At 42.7% G+C, this 25,030-nt stretch overlaps 1 protein-coding gene across 2 annotated transcripts; it reads left to right on the top strand.

Moving 5' to 3' along the window:
* Positions 1 to 4,534: 4,534 nt before the first annotated feature.
* il6st (interleukin 6 cytokine family signal transduce) lies at positions 4,535 to 24,632 on the top strand. 2 transcript variants are annotated; one of them, XM_079178844.1, is made up of 16 exons: positions 4,535 to 4,670; positions 5,108 to 5,180; positions 5,987 to 6,286; positions 6,802 to 6,949; positions 8,237 to 8,397; positions 8,516 to 8,670; positions 8,846 to 9,008; positions 10,190 to 10,269; positions 13,230 to 13,476; positions 15,525 to 15,695; positions 16,766 to 16,867; positions 18,773 to 18,919; positions 19,045 to 19,185; positions 20,104 to 20,200; positions 21,062 to 21,143; positions 22,033 to 24,632. In XM_079178844.1, exons 2-16 carry the CDS (start codon positions 5,120 to 5,122, stop codon positions 22,606 to 22,608), a joined length of 2,631 nt encoding a protein of 876 aa, XP_079034970.1. In that variant the 5' UTR covers positions 4,535 to 4,670; positions 5,108 to 5,119; the 3' UTR covers positions 22,609 to 24,632. The 2 variants fall into 2 exon arrangements, with proteins under 2 accessions (XP_079034970.1, XP_079034971.1); XM_079178845.1 differs by having other exon boundaries at positions 4,621 to 4,670; positions 5,112 to 5,180.
* The last annotated feature ends 398 nt before the right edge of the window (positions 24,633 to 25,030 follow it).

The following is a 25,030-nucleotide window of genomic DNA, read 5'->3' as shown; positions in this document are numbered from 1 at the left end:
GAGATGTTTAAAGAAACATGCGTTCATTTTTAGTGCAATATTTCAATGTTTGATTTTGAAGTATTCCAAAAGTATTCAGATTAGAATACATATTTTTGCAATCCAATAGATTACGTTACAAAAGGCAAAAAATGCCATGCATTTTGTACTCAGGAACTGACTACATTAGGTAATCTGACCCAACCCTGAATACTCTCAGCTTTAATTCCCATATGCAGCCCCGTCCTTTTCAAGGGACCAAATGTAATTGGACAATTGACTCAAAACCTGATAGGTGTAGGCTATTCCTTCAGGTTTTTTTTCAATTAAGTAGGTTGACGTCTGGAGTTCATTCTGAGTGAGGCATTTGAAATTGTCAGCTGTTGTGAACCCACAACATGCGGTCAAAGGAGCTCTCAATGCAAGTGAAACAGGCCATTCTTAGGCTGCAAAAACAAAATCAAATCCATCAGAGAGATAGCGGGAACATTGGAAGTAGCCAAATCAACAGTTGGGTACATTCAGAGAAATAAAGAAGGCCTGGATGTCCATAGAAGACAACAGTGGTGGATGATCACAGGATGCTGTCAGGAACATTAAGCCAAGTGACAGTCCCCAGGAGGTAGGCCTATCTATATCCAAATCTATCATAAAGAGTATACTTCAGGAGAGCAAATATAGAGGGTTCACCATAATGTGCAAACCGTTGATAACCTAGAAAGGCCAGATTAGACTGTGCCAGAAGTGGGTCTAAATTTTTTTTTTTTACTCCCAGATTTCAACATCTTCCAGGTTCCAGGAGACGCAATTGTCAAATAATCGATTTACTCATTTTGTCAAAACGGTTTAAATAACAGAATGAAAAGAAATGTTTGATGAATAAACCAGGTGTGTGATTATAGTCTCTGCTTGTATTCTTCTGATTTCATGTGTTTTCATGGACCATCTTAAATCCTTAATGTTTCTGTGTAAATGTAATATGCCAGGCTGAACACAATGGGATTGGGCTCTAATCTCAACACTCATGGACTCACAGACAGCAGTCTGTGAGGGTTTAGGGCTGTCCCACTGTCAAAGCGTTGAGTGTAGGTCTCACTCGCAGACATTTGAAGCACTTTTTTTTTTTTTAAATCTGTAAGTCTGCATTTTAGCAGACTTTGCCTTTGGGAATTACCCACAATTCATAGTGTTGTGTCTGGTTTATCAGGATAAGCCTGTTTAACAAAGAGGACGGCACCTGGGTGTTGTTAGTGGTTCCCAGTTTACCTTGTTCAGTAAATGTGTAAGCACAAACAGCTAAGGGGCAGTGAACATCTGTCATGGCTAAAACTGAAAGCTGCTAATGGTCTCGGCTACATGGTCACTGATTTTCAGGTTCGTTGAGTCCGTGTCCCCACACATGGCAATGTGGTAGTTAGGGATGACTGAATTGGAACCAATATGACCAGATGACTGTAATGGTAGATTGTTGGGAAGAACTGTTTGAAAATAATATTTGAAACTTAACTAAACCCCAAGACACCAATCCCTAGTAAAGAGTGGGATATCTTTGTGGACAGTCAGCATATTCACACAACTTCCATTCCAGATAAATGGTAGACCACAGCTAGACTAGCCATCCCTGCACAGACTGAAGCCCTAGTGTGGGCTAACATTCCCCCGCTCTCTTTAAGACAGCAATGTTACGGCCTGGTGGAACCCCTAAGGGATTATGGGGGTATAGAGGTGGCTAAGGCCCTAGGGGCGGTGAGGAGGGGTTGAATCCCCTTAAGGGTAAGAAACATACACACTTATGCTGTTGATCTCCAAGGGTTCCAGAGACTAGCCACTATCTCTACTGTTGACCCTGGGAGTGTGAGAGTAAATAGATGAGTTGTAGATGTTAGTCAAGGGGTGGTAGAGGACAAGGATGCCTGGTGGCTTGTGTAGTGCACCAGCCACCTTTCAAAGGTTAATACAACGATGCTTGGGGGAACAACTAACAGTGTCTACAATTTTTTAGATCATTTGGACGATCTGGAGTCAGTGTTCAAGGCCCTGGGATGCTATGGCCTCAACCTCCGCACTGAGAAATGCCAGCTTTTCCAGAAAGAGGTGATGTTTTTGGGACATGTGTTTAGCAGCTAGACGGTCTCACCCGACCCAGGAAAAGTGTCAGCTGTTTCAGATTGGCAGCCCCCCGGCACTGTAAGGCAAGTCCATACTTTCCTCTGTTTTTTGGAGTATTATAGGCATCTGAAACAAGACTTTGTAAAAACTGCTAAACCCCTTTTAACTTCTAGCAGGCACCGATTGCAGCCCAGGGCGGCTCTCCACTGACGCCAGTAAATGTGGGCCTACTGCTATCATGGCCCAATAACACAGCACCTTCCTAGCAGAGAAATTCAAAGACTTTCTGTGTGCGGCGAAGGTTACTGACAGATAACAACCCACTGGTCCCTTTAGAAACTGCTAAGCTGGGTGCCATAGAACAAAGGGGTCACATAATTAGCCAATTTTTTTATAACAAAAAATGTTGCGGAGAGGAAGAAAAGACTGTATGACCGGTGTGACCAAGGCAAATAACCCCCCGGTGAAAAGAACACGGCGGCAGAGCATGGCAGAGACAAAAACGACCGAGAGAGGCCGGTGTGACTGAGCAAAGATCAACGTGGGGGTGAGGAGGCACCGTGGGATCCGTGGAGAGGTGAAGCGCTCTTCACGTCTCCTCCCAACTAAGTACCTCTTCTGAATTCTACGTGATTCCACAAATGATTGTGTTAAAATCATCAATCCTTTCCAATTTTAGATCTATATCCAAACTTCTCTTTCTTATAAAGATTTTAGAAAAAGTGTGTTAAAAAATTGCAATCGTGACATTTTGGAGGTTTTAGTCTAGTTTTAAAGCCCAACAAAAGCACTGAATCTGCACTTTGAAAGGGTTTTATCAATCTTTTATTAGCTACTTGAGTAATCTTCACTCCACAGCGACCTCTCTATCTATGCTCTGTGTGCTGACTTAGTTCTGTGTGTGTGTGTGTGTGAGTGATCTTGTGTCTCTGTCTTAATTACACCAAGTTACACCATTACAAGTACTAATAAAAACACCAGTAAGGTCGGAGCTTATCAATAGTTTTAGGATGGATTTTAAGATGTATTGTTTACTTACATGGGCTAGCTCCATCTCATCTATCAGACCTCTTACAACAGTATATCCCACCAAGATCACCCAGGTCAGCTGATCCGTCACTAGTTGTCCCACGATCGAGGCCGAAGCACAGAGGAGAGGAGGTGAGCAGACTGCAGTTGCAGTCCGGAGACTCTGGAACACAACTTCACAATTAGCTGGCCCCTACACTGCCTGTTTTTAAGTCTTGTCTTAAAACACATCTACAAGAGTTGCTTTGCTCTCATGGCTTTGCCTTTATGAATTTATGATTTTATCGTTTTTATTTGTTGTTTGATTTTGTGCCCTTATGGTTTTACGTTATTATCATGTAGTTTTACTTTGTTGTATTTATGTCCTTTACTTTATTTAATCATACAGCACTTTGGTCAACTGTTGTTGTTTTTAAATGCTCTGAGTACGTTTGGATTGGATTGGAATTACTGCAACAGCAAGACAATACTAGAAAAGATAGGAGGTGAGAGAACTACGTATGTAGAATTGAAGTTGCACTGCTCATCAAATATCCTAATTTGAAAGTCCGTGATTGGATAAGATTTAGATGCATATAAGATGCCCTGTATTTGACAATATACAGAGACTAGTTCTCAATCTTGGAAAATGTAATGATTTTCTAATCCAAGGCTGCCAGATGTGGATTACTGAATTTGGCTGAAAAATCTATAAAAAGATGCACATACAGTCCGCCCTTTTCATGACCTCTGCCCTGTGTAACAGCCTAGTTTTGCCAGTCTTGTTTGACATATCTTTTATTCTTTTTGATCAGTTTGTGTAACTGTAAGCTTTTTTGAAATATTTAGCATATAATGATATAACCTGCTACTTTGGGTTGTACGTTTTTACTGTAGGACTGGCTATTGTCTCTCCGTTTGAGAATAAATAATATGTTTCCTGCTTGCTGAGTTGGCACACATGCAGCCTGTTAGGCCTCAATACTCTACTGCTGGACATTAAACTCTTTACAACGGATCAGCAATCTGATTTGTAACGGTCAGGCAATCACAGTAAAATGATCCCCTCCCAATCACATCATGTGTTGTCTTGTTCTGCAACGTCAATGTTCACGAACCTTTACGGGTACGTGCATTCATATGAACTAGAGGGGCGGAGACATACTGGAAAATATCAGGGGGGTGGGCGCATATCCGAGACAGGAAAAGAGGAAACCACCGATTCGTCAGATATGTTTGACGGACAATTTATCGGACGAATCAGCAAATAGTATGTCTTCACTGAGCATGCGAGCAGATCGCTAAACTCTCACTAGTATGCCAAAGAGCTCACCATTAGAGCGGTGGGTCCATCAGTATGCTGTTAGATCATGTCGGTGTGGCGCAACACGCGCAACATGTTGCGACACATGTTTCCCTTGACGGGAAGTGGGCGGTCCTACCCCAGAATCACTGGGACGTGACACAAAATACAGCTACAATTCTTGTTTTGGCGATTGTTCGATTTAAGCAATACATGAATATGGTATCGATGTAACAGAGATCACACAGGGACCAACATTGAAGCCAGTTAGGTAAGTGATAACGTCTTCCTTTTGACTGCGGAAACAATATGGCGTTAACAGGGATGGCAAAAATGTCAGCTCTCAATGCTATCCTAAATATTGAATTCTCAGCACTGTGACTACTATGTAACGCGACGTACGTTGTTAGCCACACGCTAACATAGTCTGTGCTTATTTTTTATGGAACACCTTAACGCTACGTTAGCCACCAGCTAACACTGCATTCTTAGCGAGCGTTAACACAAGTATCTTAGCAAAGTGAGAACAGAGAATATGAAAGTTAAAGCCAATACGTGACGTCGTTTCTCTATGACTAGCTTAGTTTAGCGTTAGTTACTGAGGCTAGGTGGTGAAGTGGTGAGTTTGTATCGTTTATGGTTGAGATAGAGGTGAGGCTAACGGTACTTTCTCCAGTCTGACGTTTTGTTCTCGGTTTGTGTTCCTAGCTAGTCGTCATCATGGTGTCTCTCCAGCTGTTGGTGTTAGCCTGCGTTGCCTCCTCTCTTCCTGCTGCAACTGGTCAGTACCCTTCTCCACCCCGAGTCCTGCCACTGTTTGTCTTTCAGGAGACACACAGAGGCTGAACACATTGTCACGTCTAGTTCTCTGCCGCTGTTTGCATGCGTAATGTCTCATCTGCTGCTGCCCTGGAGTGGACACAATAACGTCTACATTAACACTTTAACAATGATGTGCACTAGATCTTTTTGCCACGGTTATTTCTATGCGTCACAGCAGGAAACACTGGTGGAATTAATAACGTTAATGAGGGGCGCATTCCATTTAGATGCTTGAACTCAAGGGCCCTGGTATTGTACATACATGTCACAGCTATAACAAGTCAGTATGTCTGCCTTGAGAATACATTTAACCCTACCTGCTTCTTAAAGCAACCTTGTGGAGAAAACAAACTTATTATTACTTAAGTTATGCTTCCATTCAGTTTTTTTCTCACCAAGGCCCATAGTGTGTATCAGTGAGACCTAACAAATGTAATGGAGGATGAATTCCCTACTTGGTTACCCTAGTCCAGGGCGTAACGATGGTTTGAAAAGTGCGTGGGTGGAGTCCTCCCCCAGGAAAAAAATAGAAGATTTGTATACTGTTTTCTGCATTCCTACACGCTTTTCTCACATTCCCATTAAGAGTCTGCTGAGCTGATGGGCATGCAGTGCACTAGTCAGAAAAATGTGTTCCACTAGTTTGATAACGAACATTGAATTGTTTTCTTATTGTGTTAGTCTTCTGAAGATAAAGGTAACAGGTGTTACTTTTATCTTCATTTGACGCTGTTTTCTGATGGCCTTGCTCTCCTTCAACTTCAGAATACAACAACCATTTGGTGATAGCCCCACAGTCTCCAGTTTTAGAGATCGGGACCAACTTCACGGCTACATGCATGATCATCAACACAGCTGAAGTCACAGCAGATGACCTCTACTGGAATCTGTCTGAGACTACTGTACCCAAAGAACAATACACCAAGATCAACGAATCTGCTCTCAATGTCACTGTCCCCATCACCGGAGAATCTCAGTGGTTATTTTGCCTCTGCAAGAAAGAGTCGCCCTATTGTGCCCTGAACGGCGGCATATTTGTTCACGGGATCTACCTTACGAAAGGCTGTAAGTTTGATTTGTCAGGACTTCCAAACCGGTAGCGGTTTTCTAACCACCTGTATTTAATGCTTCTAAGTTTGGTCATTCTTTCTATTAGTCATGATCACGTTTCACATGATCACATGCCGGTAACATCCTGGAGAGCTCGCAGACCAACTGTTACAGGGATGTGGACACTTAAGTATATCCAGTGTGTTCGGTTTCCTTAGACTTTCTGAGCCTAAGGAAGAGTGTAGTCTGAATTTGAGCTTAAAAGCAACCTGACCAAATCGTAGACACACTTTTGTGATTAAACATAACCTTACTCTTATCGTTGAGTTGTTTCACAAATACATTAATACCTGTGTCAGTAAAAAAGAAAAGAGGTAAACATGTAGTTTCGTAATATATATATAATATATATATATATGTATATATATTATATATATATATATATATATATATAATATAATATAAAAAAACACCATCTACTAAAAAATGAAGCAAATTAGATGTCTCTGTGTTGTTTGTCTCGATATCAGATCTTCCGGGGAAGCCTGAGAATCTGTCCTGTGTAGCCGTTCAGGAGAAGAATTACATCTCTAGAACGATCAGCTGTAAGTGGGACACAGTAGGACGTCAAACCGAAGAAGTCCATACATTATACACACTCTATGTCACAGTGAACCCGTGAGTATACCCCTAGAAGTTTTTATGCCTCTGTGGCAAAATAAATGTTGTTTGGTCTGTCCATTCTCAGGAACGGGATATCTCAGGAACGCCTGGAGGGAATTTCCACCTTGTCTTAAGGATGATTAACGACAATATTTTATTTGACATAATTCTGCTCCTAAAATGAATATGGGGAAACACTGAGCAGTTTTAAAAAGTCCCTTCACTCAGTCTGTTAATCCTGCTTGCCCTGCCAGATAGTAGTGACAACAAGCTTTTTCCACACCCTGTGCAGCAGTGATGTACCAAACCACTATAGCACCATTCTACATTTGAGCTGACTTTGGTAACAAGTAGGGGTGCAACGGATCACAAACCTCACGGTTCGGTTCGGATCACGGTTCTTGAGTCACGGTTCGGATCATTTTTCGTATCGGCAAAGAAAAGAAAAGGGGAGGAGTCAAATATAACTTTGCTTTCCATTTATTAATTAAAGAACATCAAGAACACTTAAAGCAAAGAACTAAAGGCGTTAGAAGTTACAGGGAAGACAAAATGCTCCCAAACCTGCTACTTAAATGACGCCGGGAGCTTCTGACGCTCCTCCGCTCACCATGACTTTCACTGTTAAACGTTTCTAACACGCTCCGTTCACATGAACACACTACTGCTTTATATCTGTTCACTGACACTCTGCATTGATATTCAGGGACTTGTTACTGGAAAAGGAACAGCAGCAGTACAACTTTATTACACACTATGATGATTAAACTGTAAAAAGTGTGCCAAACTGTGAGGTGTGATCCGAACCGATCACGGATCGATCTGTTACACCACTAGTCACAAGTGCAACAGACCTCACCTTTGAACCCACCGAGGCCAGTGCAGATATGTTTTTCCTTCTTCCGAAATCAAGTGTTGACCGTGTGTGTGAAGGACACATTACATTTTCCGTTGAATAAAATTCCCCCCGCACTCAGCTACAAAAAAGGACGTGATGTCATAAATGATGAAACTCTGACAATAATTGTCAGTCAAGTCACAGAGATAATTCAACTACAAGTTACATTTTACATGTGATCACTGCTGCAGCCAGTGAGAGAACTGACACCACTGCTCTATTCCTTGGTTTTATTTCAAGCCATCACGTTTGTTCTTCATCAACAGGCAGATGAAGCCAGCAGTGTTACAGATTTCATGTCTGAGATGGGCATATATTTATGTGTAAAAAAGTCCCATTTGTATGTATCACTGTGTAGGCCTTGCTGTTGAGTTCCTCTAAATGGTATTCAAATCTTTTGTCAGCGGTCCTAAGCACTATAATGAGACGACCAAAAACAACAGTGTCCAAGTGGAGTTTGAAGCCACTTTCCCCAATCATATGACGCTGGAGATCTGGGTGGAGGCACACAATAAACTGGGGGAAATACAGTCTGAGCATCTGGATGAGGATGCCGGCATGTTTGGTAAGTTTGCATCTTTATGTCTGCTTGTTCTGACCTAGTCTGGTCTAAAACCTGTACACACCAGTCACAATGCTGAGATGTGACTCAGGACAACAGCTTGTTGTGTCTTTTGTCACAGTGAAAACAAACCCTCCATCAGATGTCAAAGTCATTTCCGAGAAGAGTTTTCCCACCTCCCTGGTGATATTCTGGACTCATCCTATTCCTAAAGAATATGTGAGATTAACATATAAAATAAGATTCTGCCAAAATGGATCTCAAAGTTGGACTTATGTAAGTATGTTTTTTGCATTAGAACACTCAAAGTAACTTTTTTTTCTTCTTCAGGTCCATATTTTTGTGTTATTTTCTTCTTGTTGATGCCTGGTCAACTGACAAGTTTGCTGTTTGTCTTTTCTAATTATTAGTTGACCAAATCAATAAAAGAGTTGTGTTTAATGTCCTTTAGGTACCTCTTAATGACACTTCCATGGACATACAGTCCTTCAGACTCCAGAACCTTCATCCAGACACAGTATATGTCACTCAGGTGTGCTGCAAAAACGCAAGAGAGGGCCACGGTTACTGGAGCAACTGGAGTACCAACGCTACCAAGAGAACACCAGAGGACTGTGAGTTTTATGACAAGACATTTCAGACTGCTTTGACCAAGTAAAAGTGTTTGGTGAACAAATACAACATGGTGTTCAAAGACAATTGAAGAACGTCAGATAAATTCATTGTCAAATATTTGTCATACCTGATGGACACAATAACTATATGTAGTCACATATTTGTATGCACATTTTGAAGTATTGCATTAGAAAAGCTGTATGGAAACGTCAACATGCTGGGGAAAAAGGTTGTTTGCTCGCTTGAGGTAGTTCGTGGGCGAGGCGCAGTGGTGTAGTAGCTAGCACTGTGGCCTGGCGACCTGTCCGAGGTGCAGGGCTCTGGTGTCGGCGTTGCGTTTTTATGAATCCCATTGCTCTTCTCGGCAAGACCCGCCCTGTGCAGCATTCAAATGCTAGCATTGGCCACTGGCCGAGGTACTGGCAACCTGATGTGTTCGGGTCCTATGCGCTGACCAGTGTGCTTTCCTGACCCTCTTATACTTGAGGTCAATGCCTAACCTAATCCAATCATCTCTTCCTCACCTTTCTCCCGGCAGCATGAAACATGTCCAATACTAGCTGACGTGAAAGACCTCTCCGTTTTTCTATCGTACGTGGCCAAGCTGACTTTGTTTCTGCTTCGCAGTCTCTTGTTCTTCTACTATTTACTGATGGATTACAGCCATGCAGAGCCTATAGCGCCAACTCCGATGTAGTGATGCGGTTATTCGCTCAAATCAAAACCAGTTGATGGAACCTAGCCTAATTTGCATTTCAAAAGTTTGTTTGAAATTTGCTTGACAATTGAATGGAAACAGGCTAATATGAGTCATTGTAACTAAGTACTTGAGACCTTCCTTGCACTCGGTCAGTACTTAAAGCACTGATTGATATCAGTGTCAGCTGTAGATTTGCACTGTTCAAAGTAAGCACCAAATGGGGTTTGACTGCCACAGGGTGCAGCCCGGTAAACACAATTTGTGCAAAATGTCGTGCAGCCTCATTGATCACTAGCCGTTAAGATGACAAAAATATTTAAAATGCAAATTTACAGCGGTGAAAGGAATTGTTGAACCGCTGAATCTGCCGACTCTAATGTCGTAATGTATATTTGTAAGATGCGGTGTGATGATTTTCCTTATGTCATTTTGGTAAACGAGATATTTAAGTTTTAGTTTCCTTTTTTGTCTTTGTCCTAGTACCAGGTAAACCGGATGTATGGAGAATCATTGCTGAAGGTGACGGCATTAACAACCGACGAGTGCAGTTTATTTGTAAGGTAAATAACCACATCACATTCAATTTAACTCTCAAACACGGTCACACCTAATAATAGAAATAGCACCGTTTGCTTTGGAAAACAGAACACGAAAAAAAATAAAATGATAGAAAGCCCGGGCCACACTCGCTGCAAGAGCAGTGCGTATGCGTAGCAGGAACTTTTTCTTCAGGTTAGACCAGGAATAGCTGCATGTATAGCTGTTGTATAGCGCTTTTCTAGTCTCCTGACCAGTCAAAGTACTTAAACACTAAATGTCATTCACCCATTCATACACTGATGGCAAAGCCTTTGGGAGCAATTTTGGGGTTAAGTGTCTTGCCCAAGGACGCATCTTCTAGATTCGAGGTCTCCCCTAGTTTTTCTGCGTGCCGCGAAAATGATCTTTTGACAGTATATTGACATAATACCAGCAACATTAATATAGTAATATGTCTATCTCTGTAGAACATGTCAAAGACATGAGAAAAATGAATATCTACACTTCCTTTTCCATTTGCAAAGCTGTCTGTGTGGACACCACACACGCGAGAGATGCAACATTTCAGCGAGACAGCCCTACCTGGCCCGGCGTAATGTTTTATCAAACTGCTTGACATTTATCAGGATACACTGCTGCAACTGTGGATCCGATGTCTGAAAGAGTTTGAGAAGTAACTCTAATGTGTACAGTGACAGCTGCCAACACTGCAATGCCTACACATGTTCTATACAGCTTTAGAGTTGTGGGTAGGTGTATGTTCTCCCCTTTGATGAAGCTAAGCTTGGAGTTTCCCCCTGCTTCAATCTCTTAACTGGATACAAAGAAATTATATTGATATTGTTTTCTAAGCTCAGAGTAAAAGCCTTTACACACCGAGGGCGATTTCTTGTGTGTCTTTCTTTTCTTTTTATTACTTTTCTTTTTTACATTAATACAATGTAGATTCCGAGCTTTCACTCTTTGAACAAAGTCAATAACCAATCACGTTGTACAAAACGGACGTCAGGTCGAAACCTACACTATAATGTAGCCACGGGTTATGACGGTCTTGTCCACATGATAACCCATAAATTGCGAAGACTTGCAAAAGCTGTTGTGAGACTCGCTGCCCGTCAACCTAAATGACCCAGAGCTCAATGTCTAGCCTTAACCGTTAGAGGTCACTGTCTAACCTTAACCGTTAGAGGTCACTGTCTAACCTTAACCGTTAGAGGTCACTGTCTAGCCTTAACCGTTAGAGGTCACTGTCTAACCTTAACCGTTAGAGGTCACTGTCTAGCCTTAACCGTTAGAGGTCAATGTCTAACCTTAACTGTTAGAGGTCACTGTCTAGCCTTAACCGTTAGAGGTCACTGTCTAGCCTTAACCGTTAGAGGTCACTGTCTAGCCTTAACCGTTAGAGGTCACTGTCTAACCTTAACCGTTAGAGGTCACTGTCTAACCTTAACCGTTAGAGGTCACTGTCTAGCCTTACCCGTTAGAGGTCACTGTCTAGCCTTAACCGTTAGAGGTCACTGTCTAACCTTAACCGTTAGAGGTCACTGTCTAGCCTTAACCGTTAGAGGTCACTGTCTAACCTTAACCGTTAGAGGTCACTGTCTAACCTTAACCGTTAGAGGTCACTGTCTAGCCTTAACCGTTAGAGGTCACTGTCTAGCCTTAACCGTTAGAGGTCACTGTCTAACCTTAACCGTTAGAGGTCACTGTCTAGCCTTAACCGTTAGAGGTCACTGTCTAGCCTTACCCGTTAGAGGTCACTGTCTAGCCTTAACCGTAAGAGGTCACTGTCTAACCTTAACCGTTAGAGGTCACTGTCTAGCCTTAACCGTTAGAGGTCACTGTCTAGCCTTAACCGTTAGAGGTCACTGTCTAGCCTTAACCGTTAGAGGTCACTGTCTAGCCTTAACCGTTAGAGGTCACTGTCTAACCTTAACCGTTAGAGGTCACTGTCTAGCCTTAACCGTTAGAGGTCACTGTCTAGCCTTAACCGTTAGAGATCACTGTCTAGCCTTAACCGTTAGAGGTCACTGTCTAGCCTTAACCGTTAGAGGTCACTGTCTAGCTTTAACCGTTAGAGATCACTGTCTAGCCTTAACCGTTAGAGATCACTGTCTAGCCTTACCCGTTAGAGGTCACTTTCTAACATCAACCCAAATTTTGGGTTCTCATCTATCGTCTAGACGCGTTATTAGTTACCCCTATATTTTTTAGGATTATAAAAGAACAACACAGTGTAGTACGGACTAAGAATGCAAACTTTATTACTCTGACAAATGCTGCACATACCAGATCCTTCCGTTCTTGCCTTTCACAAGAAATGCCCTAGACATATACACTATGTAACTGTTTACCAAAGGGAACTCAAATTCTCTCAGCAATAAAATAGTCTAAGTAAAAGTATTTAGCATTTTCCTGTTGTTTATTAGAGGAACATACCTGTTACTCAAAAAAGGGTAAAGATTATTAATTATAATAAATCATCAAGAGTCTAAAAGTACCAATAAATCTATCCTGATAAATGTGTAAAAAAAAGTAGTTAAGTCTATTATTGTCGAACAACTATTAATAACACATGCATGGAATTTGGTGGCATATTCCCTCAATGTGGATAACAAGGGGAGTTTTTTTCGGCTTGACAAACTAGCAGATCAATTTAAACAGCATGTCTCAGTCCCAACATAGAGCTTCTTTCAAAGGTGTTTCACCATAAACTCACTCACTGTGTTGATTGAATGTGTTTTTTATTCGGAGGACAACAGTTCTGTTGAACAAAGCCTTAACCGTTGAAGGATAAGGGTAATAAAGGCGCACAATGGCATCACAATAATAGTAACCAAAACAATGTTAAAATGTACCCAAATGGTTTCTTTGAGATAATTGCATCCCAGGTTCTGAAGACCACACTGTTTTTGCAGCAGTTGTATTTCTGAGTTTATGCAGAAAGGTAGCATACAGTGTGTGACTTTGTTTCTGCCAGGATCCTGTGTTTGCCAATGGGAGGATAATAAGATTCAACGTAAAGATTCAAGACCCAAAGGATAAAGTGAAGAATGGGAGTTTGGAGTTGGGGAGTTTCCCAGTCAACAGGTCAGACTGCGGCACCATCACTGTCCTTCAACAGATTCACCTGGCTGACAAGAAATCTGTTAACGTGTACGTCTCTGCTGTCAATTCTGTGGGGAAATCTGCTGAGGCATTGTTGGTCATCTCAACAAAAGCACATGGTAGGTGTTACACTCTATAGGCATACCTACATTGTATAATCTAAACCGCTGCATTTATTGTTAATGCTATAACGCTGTACGCCACTGGCATATGTACATAAAGCTCTTTTATTGTGTTTTAATTTATCGACTTCTTGGTCCAGCGGGTCAGTTTTTATCTGACTTCCCAAGAACCTACTGATCAGTGATCATAAATGTATTTTCTTTCATCTCTCTGTAAATGCTGACCCCTTGTGTCTTAAACGAGCACTGCGTCCCCACATTTTTACTCTGTAAAAAGTACAGCTGATCTGTTCTCAATGCATTTTTGCTGTGGTATTAACACGAATCTTAATGATGTTGAATTTTCAATGCAGTCTTTTAATGAGCATTTCACCACGTTGGTGGACAAAGTGGCAGCATTTAGGGATAGGACGAGGGCTGTCTGCAGCCTGAGACCGAGCGGCTCTGGGAAGCCACTGGACTAGAAGTGCATCGCATATATCTCAAATATCTCCGAGATTCTTTGAATGCTGTATTAAAGGAAGCTAGAACTGCTTACTCTTCAAACTTAATTTCTTCTTCAAAAAGAAGTCCTAAGATTTTATTCAACACTATTAACACGATTGTTTCACCACCGCTCTCTACATTACCATGTTTTTCTATAGATGATTGAGACAAGTTCTTTACCTTTTTTATTGATAACGTAATGGCTGTTAGCTCCATTATTCATCCTGGGACTTGTTCATCAACTCTAGCCCCTCTCGTTGTCCCACTGTTCTGTTATATTAACAAGACAAAAACCTAATCCAGGTCAGTACTCCAAATTAATTTATCCTTAAAACTGGGCTACGTAGTCCAGTCGGTATCTTTTGACTTTGTCTTTATTTTCGAGTGGACAGCAGAGGTGACAAATGAGGGGACAGAGTGAGATGGGGGATGACATGCAACAAAGGTTCCCAGCTGGAACAGGAACCCAGGCCGCTGAGTTTCATGGTCGCTGCCTCAACCTCCGAGGACAACTATTTGTCTACATTTTTTTTCTCACAAATTTGTTGAAATCTGTGTTAGTGAGAACCTCTCCTTCGCCAAGATAATCTATCCACCTAACAGGTGTGGCATATCTAGATGCTGATTAAACAGCATGTTTGATACACAGGTGTGTCTTGGGCCATTCTGAAAGGAGCAGTTTTATCTTGAAAAAAGAAGACTCTGAACTCTGGATTTCACATGACTAGGGCTACAGATGTGCATGTTCTAGGTCACACCGCATTCATTCATGAAGAGAACTCTTCTCCAAAGTGCCAGATGCCATCGAATGTGAGCCTTTGCCCACTGAAGTCAGTTACAGCAACAGACTGCAGTCAGGTCAAGACCCTGCTGACTTGTTGCATCGGCTCTCCTGGTAGCAAGTGTCAGACGATGTTGCAGGTGAAGAAGCCGGATTTGTAGGTTCTCCTGTCAGGAGGATAGATTATCTTAACAAACAGGTGCTCACTAACTAACAAGATGTTAACAAATGTGTGACAAAGTTTAAATGAAATAAGCCTTTAATGTGCATAGAAAAAGTCTTAGATCTTTATTTTTAACTAAAGGAAAAAAACAGAAGTGTTGGGTTTATTTTTTAGTTCAGTGTATGTCGTGCAATTGACATCCAAATATTCTATACGACACAATATGATGTGCTGCTGCACCACATGGCCGTTGTTTTTTTGGAACGTAATGAGGTGATTCACGAAGCCTCCTACAACTTACCCTCAGTCCAGAGCAGAGACTCCAGCTGTTTATGGAACTGCAGCCGAGCTCTCAGCTGCAGGCTGGACTGTAGTCCGCTGCTGCGTCTGGTCTGACCCTGTGCACACAGACTCATGCTGCTGCTCAACACAGCTAATAATTACATTTTCTGACTGTTTTGAATGCTCAAAGTAACGTACGTGTGTGTGTGTGTGTGTGTGTGTGTGTGTGTGTGTGTGTGTGTGTGTGTGTGTGTGTGTGTGTGTGTGTGTGTGTGTGTGTGTGTGTGTGTGTGTGTGTGTGTGTGTGTGTGTGTGTGTGTTCGTTCGTTCCAGAGCTCGCTCCAGTTGGAGAGCTGAAGGTGTGGCCCCATGGGGGCCGGCTGTGGTTAGAGTGGAAACCCCCCAACGGCACAGGTCTGTCAGAGTACGTGGTGGAGTGGGTCGGTGGTGATCAGATGGACTGGCAGAGGGAACATAGGAACACCAGGCGCACTGCCATTAAAGGTAACCCTTTTCCTTTCCAACGTGCCATCAAAGTGATATTTCATACAAAATATGTCCTCATTGAGAATGAACCACTCACGGTCTATACTGTCGATAGATAGTTGTGTAGGTCCATCATGGACTGGTCAGCTTGGATGTACACAGTTGCAATAGATTCCAATAATGAGTTGTGGTGAGTTTCAGTCCGAACATTCATAGAAACCTGAATGAGCATGATTCATGATATAGTGAGCCGACTATATTGGGGAATGAAAATGTAATCACTTAGTGATACTGCCTTGAATGAGCCCTTTTAGAGAGGAACTCTCTAAAAGTAAACTTGGGTATAGACTGTGAATTTTTCTACCGTTCCAGTCAGTCTATGTTTGCCACTTCTTTCTATACAGTATGAAAACTGATGAACAGACTCCGAAAGCTGCTTATGTGGTGTGATCCAGTCAACATCAAGTCTGCATTCATATTCAGCATAGTTATGTAGTTTCTGTGCAGATTGCTGCACTGCATTATGTGAAATTATGTGTAAATCCAAGCTGACATGGCTTTTCTCCAGCCACCCTTCAAGCCCACAGGGTGTGTCGTACTGAAAAGCTGGATTTGGGTTGAGTATCACTTAATTCAGTGTTTTTCAACCTCCTCTGAGCCGCGGCACATTTTTTACATTACAAAGATCCCGCGGCACACCAACAACCAAAAACGTTACAAAATGACACCTTTTAGCATAATACAGCATATATGCCATGGTGTCAAACTCAATCCCAGAGAGGGACAAAACAAACAATTGGGACTACGTGGAGGGCCATATAGAGTCACCATTTAATCAACAGGATAGAAGGGATATTTGACAAAGTGCAAAAAGAATACATGTTTAGGTAGGCTTCATTATTTTATGCATACGTACCAGAGCCAGATGTTTGGCATCTTCTCTTGGCTGCCAGTTCATTAATATCTGGTGTTAGGTTCTGTGGAAACCCTCAATGTGGAGTGACTTAATTGATACTCCGCTTTAATCTAATTACATGGTTTCTACGGGCCTTCCTTTAAACTAACAACATTTTTTTTCTGAAATCTAGGCAACCTTGAGAAGTTTGTTTACTACAATGTATCCGTGTATCCAATATACTCTGGACGGACTGGGAAACCAGCAAGCACAGCAGCCTATCTGCAGCAAGGAGGTACGATAACACACACACTCATCAGTGACTCATTGTAAGTAGTGAACCATTGTATTTTGAAATATTGTGAATATTAAAAGCAGCAAACTCAGAAATATACCATTTACAAAAAAGTGAGACAGAGAAAAAAAGCCACATACTTTGAAGCTGGTAACTGTGGGGTTTATAGAAGATACACGTTGTTGTATGCATTTCGTCATATTTAAATGATTTTTCTTTAACAACTGACCTGAATTTTCACCACAAACAAAGTGAAGAGGTGTAACACATTTCAGTGTTGTCCAGTCAATAATACTGTACATGCACTGTGCAGTGGAGATACTCCTCTTCCCTTTGCATCCTGTGTTGTGTCTCAAGGAACACATCGTTGTCATTGAACATATGTTTTTCTGCCAGTGTGCCACACCCAGAATGTGAGCGTGCCCACAGAGCAGTCACAGGGGCTGTGGTTGGCCTGCCATCACATGCTCTACTGTGAGGAAGAGCCTTTCTTGTCTGTGTTTTTCACAGCCGGGCTTTAGGCTCGTTAAGTTTAGCAGGAACAGAACCTCTGCTGCTAACTCTACTTATCTCATCTTTTTACTCTCATAGGCAAGTTAAAAACCACAAGCAAACAGACACCACACAAGCAAATGATGTCACATTTGACGATACACGCGCAGTCCTTAGAAAATGAGCTCACAACACAACAGACATTGTTTCCAGGGGACCCTACAAAGTGATACACACGGCTGGAAAATGCTCGTTGTTGAAGTCTGCTATCCTGCCATGTGATTGCATGATTCAGATATTATAATAATGAGCTAAATGCTAACGCTAGGTTAACAGCAGATATATGCAATCGTATCTGAATCATGCTGTCAGTGTTAAAATAAACCAACAAAACATCAACTTGAGGTCATTTTCCAATACCAATGGCTGACGTCCGGGTTTAGTAACTCCACAAACAGCAACAAGAAGCTTGTCGTAGCCGTGTGCATCGCTTTTTGTTTCCCCTTGACACTTTCCTTGCGCCGCTTTTTCATGAATGCTGCAAGTTGCTTTATTCTGGTGTTGTGTCCATCTGCATGTGTTTCCTTAATGTGTGGTGCATTGAGCTCTCAGGGCCACCGTACTTAGGCCAGTCCTGTGCGGAATCGATCGACGCACAATGCATGCCGGTTAGATTTGTTGATGAACATGTGGGCACTGAGATGAAGGCAGTTTTTAGAGCCAGACGCTGCAGTTGCTGTCCACCAGATTGCAAGACCCAGGGCATGATGGGAAACGTCTGGCTGTTGTTTGATTGAAGAGCTGATTGGCTCTTAGTTTTGACAACAAACACTACGTTTTGTAGAAAATCCTCTTTTTCTCTGTAGTTGTAATATTTAACGCTAGATTGTTGGCTATTCGTTCCATGTTGTGGGACAAAGGTTTAATCTAAAAACATATCTTGTGTGGTTGATGATAATACATCTTCTTTATACAACACTTCAAAACGAGCATCAAAGTATTTCCCATGCACACATTAAAAGAGCAAAGGATAGAATATGATACCAGATACACATTTCCACATTTCCACATAAATCTATGTTTACATAACCGTATAAATAAATCTGAACGAGGTCTGCAAACTCGAACAGGATGTAACTGTTTCTTTGACTTCCTGTTTTCGCAGCATTCAGTGTTAATGAAGAGGAAGAATACAGGAACTGTATGCAATAATTCTGAATCAATAATGGGCCACGATTAAAACAATTTAGTTTTGTTAGACTTGATAATAGGACAAATTTCAATTCTCAAGTTTTTTAATTTCAACCAGTTCCTCCAGAGATGTTGCCACAAATCATCAGTACAAAGTCAGGCTGTATCTGAATCCAGTTGCAGTTGATTAGCTACATGATGATGTTGCCGTGTTGGTTGCAGCTCCGTCGGAAGCCCCCGCTGTTAGACTGAACGGTAAACCGGGATATAACAAGGCTGAGCTGGTCTGGAAGGAGCTCCCCCAAAGCAGTCGGCGAGGCTTCATCACAAACTACACCATATTCTACACAAGTGGAACTGAAACTCACGGTACGTTGCTCTGCCATGAATAGAACGAGACGGCTGTCTATTTAGTGTCGGACCACAGGAAGTGTTTTCCTGACGGTACCCAAACGCCACTCTTATTTCCTCATTTCTGTTTTGCTCATTTTCAGAAATAACCGTGCCAGCTGACACCACCTCATACACTCTGACGTCACTCACAGGCGACACCAAGTATGACACTTGGATCAAAGTCTCAACCATCAATGGCTCAGCCGACAGCATCAGTCACTCATTCACCACTATGAAATATGGTGAGTGGAAACCTTGGTGGCCGTGATGATTCAAAAATGTCCCAAAGCCAATTTTGACTTTTCCATAAAAAGATTAGACTGTGAAACAACATACAAACACACACAAAGTCACAGCCAAAGTTCAGTTTGGACATCTAGCATACTGATACTGTTCATTGATACCTTATTGACACGGCCTGGTTCACAAAATCCTGTTTTGAGAAGAGGCATCATTCAATTATGAGAAAAAATCCATTAAGGATTCATTCATAATGTGATGAAGAAGTTGTTGTAATACTACAAGAATGTATTTTCTTTTTTAGCTTGAGTCAGGCATTTGTGTAAACAGGATGTAGAGGATCTGTTGAGGTTATATGACGATATAGTTCTTACACATTTAAATGGAACTCCCTCTCGACCGCCATTGATCTATTTCTTGCTAGACATGCACAAAGAAATGGCGTGAGATCTTATTTAGCTGCACATGAACTGTGACTGGGCTCATTTGCATCTGTCGTTTTTGTAAATACCCCGATAACTCGAAATGTTGCCAGGATACTATTTTTCAATCCTAATAATTTGTGTCATGCTCAGGAAATTTTCCTTTTTGTATGTTTGTTTTTTTCCATTCCTCAAAAACATGATCAAGTTTAGATTTGATCTCAGGCTTCTGACTCTGCACTTTAATATGTTACCAGCGCTGATAGAAAACATCCAGTGAATGGCTGCTTTCATAAGAGATAAATAACTGCACATGTAGTGAGGGAGGGCTCTGTTCACACACACACACACACGTTGATCAGCTCAATTTATTTCCTTCATTGTGGAGACTCAACCACAGCTGGACTGCTGTTATGAAGTCTACTGACATGACTGTTTCTCTCTAGCTTGGCTTGTGTGGTTGTTGGTAGACTGTGGTATTCTCTGTGTTTCCCTCAGCACCAGGAGAGATGAAGGGCATTGTGGTCGGAGCGAGCCTTGGCTTTCTGTTCATCGTTGTCGGGACCATGCTGCTCTGTGTCTACAAAAAAGATGCGTAAGTCTGAACACCTAAGCCGGGTTTGAAGCCCACCACGACTGGCTGTAGCTCAATGGGTAGAGAGGGTTGTCCGGTAACCACACGGTTGGCGGTTCGATCTTTGGCTGCTACATGTCCTATGCCGAAGTGTCCCTGAGCAAGACACTAAACCCCTAACTGCCTAACTGCTCCCTGGGCGCTTCTCAGCAGCCCTAATAAGCTAGGGGTGGGTTAAATGCAGAAGTCAAATTTCATTTATGTACAGGACTGTCTCAGAAAATTAGAATATTGTGATAAAGTTCTTTATTTTGTGTAATGCAATTAAAAAAACAAAAATGTCATGCATTCTGGATTCATTACAAATCAACTGAAATATTGCAAGCCTTTTATTCTTTTAATATTGCTGATTATGGCTTACAGCTTAAGAAAACTCAAATATCCTATCTCTAAATATTAGAATATCATGAAAAAGTATACTAGTAGGGTATTCAACTAATCACTTGAATCGTCTAATTAACTCGAAACACCTGCAAGGGTTTCCTGAGCCTTGAAAAACACTCAGCTTGGTTCAGTAAACTAAATCACACGTATGGGGATTATCACAATATTCTAATTTTCTGAGACAGTCCTGTATAGGACAATAAAATCCTAACTTTAACTTTAACTTTGAGGAGAGACGTAGGGTCCCCATTTAAACAAATGTGCCTCTTAATGATGGCAGGCTTTTCATCACACTAGTTTGTGGTCATTCATAACAGCTGTAAACCCTCCGGTCCTCAGACGTGAACCCCATTGCTCAGATACATAGTGAATGAAAATGTTTGAAAAGATCTTCGCTAAGCTGAGACATAACCCTCAGTGTTTCCTCTCTTCCTACAGGATCATGGAGAACTTTTGGCCCCGGATTCCAAACCCTGAAGAGAGCACCATTGGAAACTGGTCTCCTGATTATCCTTTGAAAGTGAGAACTCCTTTTGAACTGACACACATGAGGGTAACAGCATGTATAGTATTCAATATGCGACAAATCAACATCCTATAACAGTCGGACCTGTCAAAGGTTCGCTTGCACAGAGCAAATCTCTCAAGCGCCGTGTGGTTTTCCAGCTCTAGCCTGCTTTCATTCTGCAGTGGACCAGTAACACTGGGAGGGGGACCACTGGGAGGGGGACCACTGGAAGGGACCACTGAGAGGGGGACCACTGAGAGGGGGACCACTGGGAGGGGGACCACTGGAAGGGACCACTGAGAGGGGGACCACTGAGAGGGGGACCACTGAGAGGGGGACCACTGGGAGGGGGACCACTGGAAGGGACCACTGAGAGGGGGACCACTGAGAGGGGGACCACTGAGAGGGGGACCACTGGGAGGGGGACCACTGGGAGGGAACACTGGGAGGGACCACTGGGAGGGGAACACTGGGAGGGACCACTGGGAGGGACCACTGGAAGGGACCACTGGGAGGGACCACTGGGAGGGACCACTGGGAGGGACCACTGGAAGGGACCACTGGGAGGGAACACTGGGAGGGACCACTGGAAGGGACCACTGGGAGGGGAACACTGGGAGGGACCACTGGGAGGGACCACTGGGAGGGAACACTGGGAGGGACCACTGGAAGGGACCACTGGGAGGGGAACACTGGGAGGAACCACTGGGATCAGGAATATTCCAAAATAAATGTCAAGTTTATGCTTGTTGTTTTTATGCCCACTGATAAGATGACTAAGAAGTGTCCTTATTCTTAACACACCATCACTGCTCTCACTAGTGAAACTAGAGGCCTTAGGCTCCAGTCACTTTTCAGTCTGATCATAATTAGACTTTTCTTTTCAACTTGTCCTCTACAGACAGAGACACCAAAGGAGAACGGTCTGTGTGGAGTCAGCGTACTCGATGTGGATGTGTGCGATGGGAAATGCATGTTCGAGGAGGACAAGGCCAGTCTGGCCCTGAAGAAGGACAAGTATCTGTCCGAGGAGCACAGCAGCGGCATCGGTGGCTCCTCCTGCATGTCCTCACCTCGCCAGAGTGTGTCCGACAGCGACGAGGGCGGCGACATGGCCGACACCACGGCCAGCACCGTTCAGTACTCCTCGGTGATGGCCTCCAGTGGTTACAAGGGTCAGACCCCGAACTCCCAACCCCAGCAGGCTGTCTTTTCACGGTCCGAGTCCACGCAGCCCCTGCTGGACTCTGAGGAGAACCCAGACACGTTGCTGCAGGAGGGCAGCAGACAGTCCCAGCGTTTCCCCCGCCTGCCCTGCTCCACACACACTGACATCATGGAGCAGCAGGAGGTGCTGGAGCCTCTGGACTTCTGTCCCCTGGAAGAGGACTGTGAGCAGGCGACACCGACAGACGGCCAGTCAACAGCGCCGGCCTCCAGCTACATGCATCAGCTGGGTGGCTACAGGCCACAGTAAGAGCGCAGACGAACCTAGAGGTGTCATCTATGTGAATGCTTCTGTGCCTTTGTTAAAGTGGCAATAGACCGGTTTTTAGCTTGAACTTATCATTATGAAGTAAATGTTGATAGCACGATGTACTGGCTATAGAATAATGTTTCCATTGAATCCCTATAAGCCTGGTTGTCACTGTGCAGTTCTGTCTGCCACCGGGTTCGATCTCCAGGGAAGGTGAAGGCTTTCGACAGTGTGTCGACAGCTCTTTTCCAATGAAAGTAGCTAGCAATAGCGCCAACGTCATACCAAGCCCCCAGGAAGAGCGCAGACTTTGAGGCAAATTTGACATAGTGGCCAAACAACTCCCCTCCCTACGATGGCCTTCAGGTAACGTAATGTAACGTAAAATTACGTATCTGTAATTGAGCTCATTAGGTCCTAGAAGTGCTAAACCTCCCTCTGTTCGTGTGAATAAGAACGAGGCAGGGCCTGGAGGCGGGGCTAAAAGCAACGGTAGTGTTCATGCTCTATGGTTCCAGTGATGAGGAAGATTCACGTGTTTTTACCTGAACTCTATTCCCGGAAGTCAACATTTCTTTGCTTCATGCGCCACTCTGCAACTTTTCACAGGAATGAACGGCGTGCCAGCTGTCTTTATACATTTATCATTCTCTCATTTGCATACCAGTGATGTCATGGTGCATTTATTTGCATAAAGCTTACCCGTACTGTTGGCAGAAGAGCCTGTGATTACTCTGAGCTGCACTGGGATTGAATAGGGATATGTATTGCTTTTTTCCCTCTGATGGTTGCCAAATTTGTTGCCAGTTGTAATCTCGGAAGAAGAATGAAAGCGATCCTGTTATCTCTGCAGCAACAATAATAGCATTTGGAAACGCTGGGGGGGATGGAGAAGTTGTCTATTGCCATGTTAATGTCACAATGTTCTTTTCAAGTCTTTGAAGCAGTGAAGAGTCTTTTACGCGTAACCAAGTTAAATATTTCCTGACGCTGTGGGAGAGCACTCTTCAATGTGAATTACAGCTTGTAGTGGTAGTTTACCAGCTTTGCACTCACATAGAAAACTTCCACAGCCGCATCTTTGCAGTAGATAATACCCAAAACATACTCGCACACGTATGTTTAGTAAATGTCACATGTTTAGGGAGTGATGTGTGCTACAGCAGGCGGACTGAGGATGAAGTTGTCTCTAACTTGTGCCTTTGTCTCTGTTTGAGCAGTCTGTCTCTATAGCGCCCTCATGTGGACGGGTTTACCTCTGCAGGGATGTTACAGTTGATCACTTGAGCATTGTCACTTAAAATACAGGAAGTGTATTCTGGTTTAAGTACATACTCTGTACATGAATGTAATCAAGTAACAAAAGATCACACTGACACGTACTTGCAGTCACTACAGGTTCAATAAAAGTTCATTTTATAGTACCAGTGTGTAGGATTTAGGGGCATCTATTAGCAGAAATGTAATCTAGTATTCCTAACTGTGTTTTCATTAGTGTATAATCCCCTGAACTAAGAGTTGTTGTGTTTTCGTTATCATACAATGAGTCCTTCATATCTACATCAGAAGCAGGTCCCCTTGGAGTCTACAGGAGCCCAGAAAGGACAAACCAAACACTGGCTCTAGAGAGGGACATTTAAGTTGTTCCGTTACCTGAAGGCCATCGTAGGGAGGAGGGTTCAGCCTCACCACTAGATGCCACTAAATCCTACACGCTGCTGCTTTAACTGCCTTTGGAAATCAAAAAATGTACAGTTTGTAGCTCACGTGACAGTTATTTAGTTTGAAGATCTGGTTACAGCCGGCCGTGGCAGAGTAAGGCCAGTCTCACGTTGGTTACAGTGGTCATGACAACTAGGAAAATCCACGACTAAGTATTATATTTTTTACTTTTTTAAAGCACTATTTCATTTCAATGCAAACTGTCAAAGGGTTTTGCATTTCATTACCTGCTGACAGTTTAAGGGTTTGTCTGTTTTAGAATTGCTGTAAATGATCATTATGAAATATGAAATAAATGTTTTAACTAATGTGTTGTCAGCTGGCATTATTGTGCTTAAGACTTGTAGAATTGTCTGACAAAGGATATGGAAGCCTTTTTCCACCAAGAAAAGAAAAAGAATGAAGATTCTATTTTGATACTAAGTCCAATTGTTGACTTTTGGCGTGGTATCTAACATCTCATCGAATTCACTTAGCATGTTTTATTTCTATCATGCAACTTGTTTTTTTCTTTCTGTCATAAATGGGCTAGTATAGTAGTGTAGTGTAGTAAAAAGGGCCTACTACTGAAGTGTGAATGAAAATTGGTACATTGCACATTTGAGGCAGCACTCACACCCTACAGGTGAAGGTTTTTTGGGTCGTGGAGGTTCCGTTGCTGCTGCTCTACTTTTCTGGAGCTCAGCAAACATAAATGTTT

The sequence above is a fragment of the Pholis gunnellus genome (assembly GCF_910591455.1).
Source record: "Pholis gunnellus genome assembly, chromosome: 18".
Classification (NCBI taxonomy): Eukaryota; Metazoa; Chordata; class Actinopteri; order Perciformes; family Pholidae; genus Pholis; species Pholis gunnellus.
Note: the sequence above shows the minus strand (reverse complement) of the source record. Positions and strands in the feature narration are given on the sequence as shown.